The sequence below is a fragment of the Serinus canaria genome, chromosome 3, assembly GCF_022539315.1.
Source record: "Serinus canaria isolate serCan28SL12 chromosome 3, serCan2020, whole genome shotgun sequence".
Taxonomy (NCBI): Eukaryota; Metazoa; Chordata; class Aves; order Passeriformes; family Fringillidae; genus Serinus; species Serinus canaria.
In genome coordinates this window covers 108,444,862-108,455,095 of record NC_066316.1, presented here as the reverse complement: position 1 = coordinate 108,455,095, position 10,234 = coordinate 108,444,862, and the positions used below count along the sequence as shown (strand labels likewise).

Below are 10,234 nucleotides of genomic sequence, written 5' to 3'. Positions count from 1 at the left end.
TGGCATTCCCAGTACCAAAGAGATATGGACAGACTGGAGAGAGTTCAGCAAAGGGCCACAAAGGTGCTGGAGTAATTGCAACACCTCTTACATGAGGAAACACAGAGAGGTGGGAGTTCAGCCTAGAGGAGTGAAGGCTCAGCAGGATCTTATCAGTATAAATATCTCGGGGGAGGATCAAATAAGTCAGAGCCAGACTCTCCTCAGTGTGTGCCCAGTGCCAGGACCAGAGGCCATGGGCACACACTAAAACACAGGAGGTTCCCTCTGAATATCAGGAAACACTTTCATATTGTGAGAGTGACTCAGCACTGGCACAGGTTGCCCAGGAGATGTGGAGTTGCCCTCCTTAGGGTTATATAATTTTTTAGGTCCTTGGAGAAGTTCAAAACCTGTCTGGACATAGGCTTAGGCAAGTGGCTCTTGGTGACCCAGCTTGAAAGGGGGATTGAACCAGAAATATTCCAGAATCCCCTCCAACCTCAATAATTCTGTGATTTCAAATTCCCAATGAATTCAATGGAATCAAAGTTATGCCACCCATAAACAGTTCTGTGAAAAGCCCTGGGAAGCAATTACACAATCTGAAAACAAGAAAGGCATCCTGTTTCCTCAAACCTGCAAACCTTGAGAAAAAAAACAGACTGTCAGGCTGATGGGTTTATTAGTGTCCTGCAACTGGGGTATGTGTGAAGAACTGAACAAAGATTCTCTGTTCACACTAGGTATGTCAGTACTGTCTTACCTCTGCAAAAACAGATACAGCTGCTCTCCGCTCGTGAGTCTTGCATTCATACATCACAGACTTTAAAAAAAATTAATCTTTTTGCACAACAGCCCTGGGCAGTGGAATTTTGATTCCTCAGGGGTATCAAGATATCTGTGCTAAAGGCAAATACATGATTAATCAGTAACCTGGACAACATGCAGAATTTATGGCTCTTATAGCAAATGTCAGGTTGATGACCTGCAGTTACCCCTGTTCTTGGACTTTCACACTTGCCCAGTGACCCATACTCTCATCCAGTCACACTGGTTAGCAAACATACCCTGTACCCTTCTGAGGATTCGTTAGGAAGCACAGGGGAAGAGAACAGGTCATCAGCTGCAATTAAAACATACCCTTCAGTGGAAAAGAGGTTTATGGACTAATACAAGAGCCTCTCAAGCACAATTTCAGGAGGACAGAGATCCAGAGTCCACATTTTCTCTTTTCTCTTCTGTAGCAAATACTTGGCTGAATAGAGATGGGCTGGAACAGCAGCACTTCCCTTGGTTTTGTCCTCATCCTGGCTTTTCTCTCCATTTTGAAAACAGCAGGTTTCTGGAACAGCAGCACTTCCACTGTGTTAGTGTTGATCCTGGCTTTTCTCTCCATTTTGAAAACAGCAGGGTTCTGGAACAATGACCGAAGACAGAACTTTCCTCCAGGTCCAAGACCATTACCTATAATTGGAAACCTGCTTTTGTTTGACTTGAAGAGACCCTACAGGACTTATCTACAGGTACTCATTTCCTTTTCTGTTGGTCCTATCGACCAAGCCCCATAGTCCAAAATGTCAGAGAGTTTCTCCTGTTGCACCCAATGTATTGCATCCATGTATGAGCCTTTAGCAAGGGACCCAGAGATGGTTATTTGAGCAGAAAATGTTGAATGCAGCTTGGTTTCTTGACTGTAATATTTTATCCAGGTTTCAGCCTTCAACAACTTTCAAATTAGTAGCAACCACCTTATTTTTGTGGTAATTTTGAGAAAAAGACAACAGAATAAGGAATGATTTTGATATGTGGTGTAACCCTCTCTGCCTTCAGCTGATTGATGTACCTGGAGCTATGACTGCAGCATCTTGGCTTCACTGATTTATCAACGTTCTCATCTCCCTTTCCTCTTTTCTTCCCCCAAAAGCTGAAGATATAACTATATACTCTTAATATTCAGGGCCAACCTTTGCCAAAATAATAAATCTTTCAGTTTTCTTCTAGTGCTTTCTTTACCTAGATTATTGCAGGGCCTTGCTGACTTTGAGTGAGTTCTACGAACCTGCTCCTTTCTTAGAGTTTTTTCTGCTTAGACATTAAAATTACACAACTTCCCTGCTGATGATTTTGAAAGGGATATTTGCACCAACAAACCTGTATGGATGTTGTACCCACAAATCAAAAGACTGCTTAGATGCAATATCTGGAATATCACCGTAGCTGTCCTACACAGTCCAGCCGTGTTGATAAAAGCAAGTTCCATCTGTTTTCAGGCCAGCAGAACCAATATGAATCTGCTGTAATTCAGTGATTCCTTTCTGATGCTGGATACTGGCTCTCTGACTTGAGCACAATTCAGATATGGGTCACTGCTCCTGTTGTTTCAGCTGGCTGTACTTGCTTACCACTTGCTGGACATTTTGCATCTTGATGCTAAATAGATGCCTTCTGTTTCTCTCTGCAAACCCAGTGGAAAATGAGTGCAGTCAGGAAACCCCTCTCCAGTAGTCAGAAGAATGAGGAACACCGAGTTACATAAAAATAAATCTACCTGTACCAGCTAAAAATCTACCACATTGTCTCTGAGACAGATTCATGGTGCATGTAATCAAGTATAAAAAGTTTGAATGGATCTAATGCTAAATCCTGGTCCAGAAACAAACTGATTTATTTTTAATAAAATAATGGTACCAAACATTTGGTACCAGGGTGCTCAGGTGTAGCCTGTGCACAAAAGAAACACAATAGTTTAGAGCTGAGTGTGAAAACATGAGTCAAAAATTGAATTTACAAGGGTTTCTGAGGGCAGGCAGAACTCCCAGAGCAATCCTTTGCTGACTTGGGGTTTCAGCTGTTGATACTTCTGCTCAGTTTAACACAATGGAACTCTTCTCCCAACACTTCCATTTAGTCATTATCCACCACAATGTCCGGCACTTTCCCATCATTTAAATCAAGTGTCTTTCCCCATAATCAGGAAAATATCTACCATGTGAGTAACCCAGAGGCAGGACTGGAAAATAAGCAGCGCTGGAACAGGTAATGAATTTCTCTGTAGGCATTAGAAGTTGTAAATCATTGTTCTCTTCTCCTGACAGCTGTCCAAAAAATATGGTCCAGTCTTCAGTGTTCAGATGGGACACAGGAAAGTGGTAGTGATTTCTGGCTATGAGACAGTGAAGGAAGCTCTTGTAAACCAAGCAGATGCATTTGCAGAGAGACCTAAAATCCCAGTCTTTGAAGATTTGACTAAAGGAAATGGTAAGTTGGTCTTATTCTTCCTTATCAGCTTGACCTACTCTTATTTTTTTCCCCTATAGACAAAGCAGGAGCTGGAACAACACTTTGGATCAGAGATCACAAAAGGCATTGGAAATAGGGAGCAATTTCATTGACTTTAGCACACTTATTCAACTTTGAAACTACTGACAGTGAACAAAACAACCTAAAAATAACTACAGCAACAGAAAATGGATAGTGACACATTTCTAGCTGTCATGATATGGTTCTGAACTTGTGGGGTTTTGGGCTTATCATAGAACATCCTTTTCTGAAATTAATATTCTACTGTTGCTCATCATACTCAGGTGAATAGTGCTTTTAAATTCAGAATGTGACAATAGATAGCATGTAGCCCATAGAGAACTGGGGACTTATTTTAAAAAGGAAAATACTCTCTAATGAGCTGGGTTTTAAAATAAGAATTCCACACCCAAACTTCATTCTGATTTAGCATAAGAATTTCATATTTATGTCTCCAAAGATCCTTGGAAAAATTCAGGAATAATTCTGTGAACATTTTAACAGCTGAATCTTTTGATCATATTATTGCATAGAAGCCTACTTTCACTTTTTTTTTTTTTTTAATTTATGAAAAAAAACATTGTTGAGGTCATCAGATAAATGATGTAACAATTTCAGTGAAAAAAAAATTATGGTGGAGGTTTTAAGGCATTACCTTTTTTAAGACATATTTTCCTGCTTCTTTTTTTTCCTGCAATCACCAGAGATCTTAGTTCAATTCCACTTTCTAACTACAATGACCAGCAGTTTGAACTTGAATGTCCACTTTCTCTCAGTGACAAGTGTCTTTGTGGATATATATTCTTCTTAAGATTTGATTAACTAAACCATAAATATTTATCATTTGCTTGAGTAATGAACCTATTGCTGGGGATTAAATTTAAGGCACAGTTGTGTTTTTGCTCATCTGGATGCAATTTGTTTTAAAAGTGACTGCTACTAAACAGCTCCATTCTATGCCTGCAAATTTACTTAAAATCTTCTGCCCCACTGAAATATTCTCTTGGTCTCAGGGGTTGTTTTTGCCCATGGTGAAAACTGGAAGGTGATGCGAAGGTTTACCCTGACAGCCTTACGAGACTTTGGGATGGGCAAAAAGGCCATTGAGGATCGAATCGTGGAGGAGTACGGGTACCTGGCAGACTCCATCGCCTCCCAGGAAGGTGGGTGGGTCTCAGAACCTCTGCTGGCCAGAGTGACTCTGAGATTTGTTTAAGCTTCTTTTTCCCAGCCTGGCTGTCAAAGGAGGAGTCAGGATTCTTTTGTTCTTATTCTCAAGGTTGTTTATTATTTCTTATTTATAACATTCTTTCTCGGGCCTGCTGAGGTCTGTGTGGCAGGTCAGGTTGCGGCACACTGACTGCCTTGGGGCAGTGTTATCTTTTTATACTAAAAACTACATGTGCATTATTTACCATACCTTCCCAATACCTATCACCTATGTTGGACAGTGAGTTTCTACATTAAATCAATCCAAAAGTGCTAACATCACAGCAGAAGATGGAGGCCAAGAAGAAGAAGGAGAAAGACTGGACACACCCAGATTCTTCCATCTTGCCTCCTGAACCCCCATTCTAAAAATCAAAAAAAATCTATATTTCACCCCATGACAAACTAACTATTATTCTACTTAAAGTCTCTTGACTTGTAGTTCTTCATTTAAGGTTGGTAATTGTTTTTCCATGGGTCAAGATGAAGGTCACAGGTGTCTTGGGCTCTGTGCCAAGGTTTCTGAGCCCCCTGAGCAGGGGCTTGAGTCCTCCAGGGCAGTCAGAGGAATTTCCTGGGTTCCAATAGGTGGGCTGTTCATTCTGCAAACCCATGGAATTGCAGAGTCACAGAATGGTTTGGGTTCAAAGGGATCTTAAAGCTCATCCAGCTCCACCTCCTTCCATGGGCAGACACACCTTCCCCTACCCCAGGCTGCTCCAAGCCCTGTCCAGCCTGGCCTGGAACACCTCCAGGAGTGGGGCAGCCACAGCTTCTCTGGGCTGCCTGTGCCAGGGCCTCACTACCTCTGAGGTTTGTCCAAGTATGCAAAGGCTTTTTGAGCCTTCTCAAGTTCAGACCTTTTTAGGAAATGTACACCAGTCTGATGAATTTGTCTACTCTGACATTTTTGTGTCCTGCTATTGTATTCTGACATTGGATAATAATCAATATTAGCAATCAATCATCAATATTTAATAATAATCTTACATTTACAAATTACATCTCTTCATTACAATGTAACAAATTCTCTTGTTCCTTGTCTAGGCAATCCCATTGATGCCAGCAAAATAATTAATGCAGCAGTTGCTAATATAATTGTGTCAATACTGCTTGGAAAACGATTTGACTACAAAGACCCCAGATTTGTGAGACTTGTAAATATGACCAATGAAAACATGAGGCTTGCTGGGAAACCTTTGGTCACGGTAATGGATCACATGTTTATGTTGCTGTTCCACTGCATGCCAATAGCAATACTGGTGATCAGTTTCTTCTATTAAACAGGAAAATCATAGACTTTGAGAGATAATTGGTTTACAAAGCACTTTCTTGGACAAAAAAACATTGAGAGACAGTTTGGGAATCATGAAGTCAACAATTGAGCCCCCAGTCTTTCAAAAACATATTTAGGATAGAGTTTGATGAGTGCTAGTGAGTGAAAAATACCTTTGTATATTTGCATGCAATGCTGCCACACCCTGGATTGATTTATGTTTATCTAGGTTTTGAAAAAGAAAAAAAACAATGTTAGTCGAAGACCTGGCCAAAACAATAAAAAAAGTTGCTGGCCAACATTTCCATCTGCCTGGTGGCAGCTTGAAGCTGTTTGAGCCTGACAGCTACACTACTCCAGAAAAATAGTAATTTTACAAGATTTTTACATCTATTTGGTGGTCCTTGATGAATTTTCTACCACAATTTATCCATTCAGTTTTTCATGTTCCTAAAAACAAAATATTAATCTTAAGTTTTTGACTTTGTATCTACAAGGAAGGCCGAATGTTGTTAATTTGTTTCTGTAATGTTTTCAGAGCTCTGGCTGATAAACTCTCTCTAACAACTTCCACTCTCGTAGGTGTACAATATCTTCCCATACCTTGGATTCCTCCTAGGGGCTAACAAGGCTCTCCTTCGAAACAGAGATGAATTCCATGATTTCGTACGAGTTACTTTTGTAGAGAACCTCAAAAACCTGGACAAAAATGACCAAAGAAGTTTTATTGATGCCTTCCTGGTTAAACAGCAGGAGGTAACTGAGTATTTTCTTGCTAAATCCATCTCTTATGATTCTATGAAGACATTTGGAATTTTCTTTCAGTCCTTACAATTACAGCTGAATTTTTTTAGGGAAGCTGTCCTTGAGAAAATACATATGACAAAGTGGTAGAGTTGAACGCTGTTGAAATTCCAGCCTCTTTAAATCAATGAACATTTATTCTTATTTATTTTCTTCAGACTGTATAAATATATTTACCAAGGCTGCATCATTTTATCTACTGTCTCTGTTGTCCCACCTATTCTGGCTCTTTTGAAAACATAACACATTACAGAATGGAATCACTACCTGGGCTTTACTGGGAATTATTTGTGGTCTCTGATATGGCTGGGTCACCTTCCCCATGGGGAAGGCAGCTCCCTTTGCAGAAGGTACCAGTAAATACAAAGATAAGTCAGCACTCTCCTCCAGGCACAAGCCCAAAGCTCTTCCTTGTCTTTCACACTTTTTTAAAATATAGGATTTATATCTTAGCAAATATTTATCTAAACAAATTGCATTTTCAGATGGAAAGCTTTGCGTTTTCATCCTTTTATCTCAATGACTTTTTTCAGGAGAAATCCACTACCAATGGGTATTTCCATAATGGCAACTTGCTAAGCTTGGTGAGCAATTTGTTTACCGCTGGTGTTGAGACCATTTCCACCACACTAAACTGGGGCTTTCTGCTGATGCTAAAGTACCCTGAAATCCAGAGTAAGTGGTTTAATGATAGATACTGTTACACTCAGGGAATTAGTGACTAAACAGGAACCTGGAGGAGCAACACATCTGTTAATAGGCCAAATTACAAAAAGTAAAGATTCCAGCCAATTACTGTCTCTGTGCCCTCTGGTTCAGACCCAGTGGGGATCTCAGTGTTTGGCCAGCAGCAGAACACAGAGTTCATACAGGCCAGGCCCTCTACTTAGGGAAATCTCATTAATTAGTAAGTAAAGAGCTGTCCTGTGTTGCACAATGATTTTGATCTAGATTTCCCTTAGAATCTGTCAATTAACCAAAGGTCTGTGCAGATGTTAAATGAACTGCACTGAGGTTTTAGGGACTGAGAAGATTCATGGAATTGCCTTTGTCTGGCATCTCCATTCCAGCTGATGGCACAGGGTTGTTTGGAGTCAAATGGGGTTTTTGAGGCAACCCTTGGACAGAACATAGATGTTTAGACAGAAGACATGGCAGAAAAAAAGTCTTTAGGTTTCTTGTTGGTAAAGAATCAAACACTGTAGTCCTGTTCACCTCCCATTATTTCTGAAAGGAAAAAAGATTTTTGGAGAATTTATGGTTTGTACTTCAGATCTATTATACTTTACATGAGTAAAGCACATTGTGTCTCAGGAGTGAATGAGTCCTTGCATCTTAGAGTTGATTCTTTCTTCAGAAAAGGTCCAAGATGAGATAGAGCAAGTGATAGGGTCCAATCCCCCGAGGATCGAGCACCGAGCTCAGATGCCATACACAGATGCTGTCATCCATGAAATTCAGAGATTTGCCAATATCCTGCCACTGGATTTGCCTCATGAGACTGCTGCAGATGTCACCCTCCACGGCTATTTCATCCCCAAGGTGAGATCCCTACAGGATTGCTTCTTTTAACACTTCTTCTTTCTGAACTTGTCCAGGAATTCATTCCACTATCCTATTTTGCAGGGAACCTACATCATCCCTTTACTGACCTCAGTCCTGAAAGACGAGTCGCAGTGGGAGAAACCAGACTTGTTCTACCCTGAGCACTTCCTTGATGCCAATGGGAAATTTGTGAAGAAAGATGCTTTCATGCCTTTCTCAGCAGGTGCTTTCTCTTTTATATTTACACAGAACACACAGCAAAGATGCTTCTGTGCATTCCTGCTTCGTTTTTCCATGTCCCTTTTAAAAAGTCACAAAAAATGCCAGCTGGGTCAAGATTCCAAACAGTGTGACAAGAAACCCCAAATTCCATGTAAAATTAAAGGACAGAAGGGGCTTGCCCTTTGAGGCTTCCCCAGAGTGTGAAATTCACCTGAATTTACACACCCACACCATTTGCCAAATCATGGGAGATTCCAACCCTGTTCCTTCTCTGGCATTTCTCCTGCTTTGCAGGCTCTGTAATTGCCCTTTTTAAGTTCCCATATATCAGTCTCTGGCTTATTTATTTGTCATATCCACAACACTCTCCATTTTTTTATCAACACTATTTGTATATTTTCAACTCTGTATGATCTTTGAATAAGATTTTTTCTTGTCATACTCACCATCCAGTACACCGTATTTTTTTCTTTCTTTTTCTTCTTTCTTTTTAGAAGAACTTATGACACTTCCACTTCTCAGGTCTTCTTTTCCAGACTTAAGCCTAGATGTCCCAGCTGAAAGCACATCCAGGGAGTGTCAGGTCTGGGCATTCCCTGGAGGGTTTTTTTCATATCACAGCCGTGCAATAGCTCTCCATTTTTTGTCACACATGGGTGTTAACTCCAAATTTTAGTTCAGATTGTTCTTAGTTCTTGAATCATCATTCTATGAATAAGGCAGCTTACTAGCTATTGGATTTTACAGAACTTACAGCACTTTTGAATATTCATAGAATATCTCCTCCACCTTGCTTCTCACTCCCACTCTGGCCAGCATTTGTGAATCTTCAAGGAAATTTGCTGACAAATTTTAGTATAAAAAATTGCCTATGAGTTGACTAATAGACCTAAAGTCTAGACTAAACCAGTTGGTTTGGGATCCAAAAATTCAGCCAAGTAGAAGAAAATGGTGAAAATTAACTAGAAATTCAGATTTTATTGAAACTGGAGTTAAGGAATTCAGAATACATTTCCATATATTTCTCTCCAAATGCAAGCATTTAGACAAAGGAAAAAAAGAACCCATCACCAGCTGGCTTTGGTATGATACTTCTGAAGATCAAAATTCCTTTCTCTGTTAACTTGTACCCAAAAGAGTTTTAAAATCTGTGCTCTTTATTCATACCCAGGCTATAACATTCAAATGTTCTGGATTCCCACTGACCTTTTTCAGGTCAAGAGCTGATAAAAGGGGCTTTTTTCTTCCAATACTGAAGAAGCAGCTCACTGATTTTCTTGTGGTCCTTTTGCCTTTTGTTCCAGGGCGGAGGATCTGTGCTGGGGAGACTCTTGCCAAAATGGAGCTCTTCCTCTTCTTCACCAGTCTCCTGCAGAGGTTCAACTTCCTCCCTCCACCTGGAGTTTCCAACTCAGACCTGGACCTCAGCCCTGCCATTTCCTTTAATGTCATCCCCAAACCCTATAAAATGTGTGCTGTAGCACGTTCCTAGAGCTCTAATCCATTGTGTGACTAAAATGTTTAAATCACTTTTCCATGGCGTCTGTCTCATTATTCTTTTACCAAAACAATCAATATTTCAATTAAGGTTTCCAGTACTTCTAAACCAAAGTGGTGTTCTTTTATTTTTTATTTTTTGGGAGAGGGCAGAAATGGGCCAGAACTGTGAAGTAATTGATGGCTCATGGATTAATCTCTTAGATCACTTAATTTTGGCTAAATAATACAGGCCTTCAGCTTTTCTATTCTTGCTGCCATGTTCACTGTTTGTTGAAAGCATATCCCAAAAAACGCTCCCAAGTCCAGGTTTTTCCCAAAAACCCATATGGACTATAAAGCTGCGCTTAGGTTGTACAAGGAGATAAATGCGGGATGTTCAGAGTTTCAGGCTGTCAG

The 10,234-nt window shown here is 40.2% G+C and overlaps 1 protein-coding gene across 1 annotated transcript; it reads left to right on the top strand.

The window, feature by feature from the left end:
* The first annotated feature begins 1,028 nt into the window (after positions 1-1,028).
* On the top strand, positions 1,029-9,873 carry LOC103821188 (cytochrome P450 2K6-like). The gene is made up of 9 exons (XM_018921836.3): positions 1,029-1,505; positions 3,078-3,240; positions 4,296-4,445; positions 5,539-5,699; positions 6,350-6,523; positions 7,105-7,246; positions 7,929-8,113; positions 8,198-8,339; positions 9,643-9,873. Exons 1-9 carry the CDS (start codon positions 1,248-1,250, stop codon positions 9,828-9,830), a joined length of 1,563 nt encoding a protein of 520 aa, XP_018777381.1. The 5' UTR covers positions 1,029-1,247; the 3' UTR covers positions 9,831-9,873.
* The last annotated feature ends 361 nt before the right edge of the window (positions 9,874-10,234 follow it).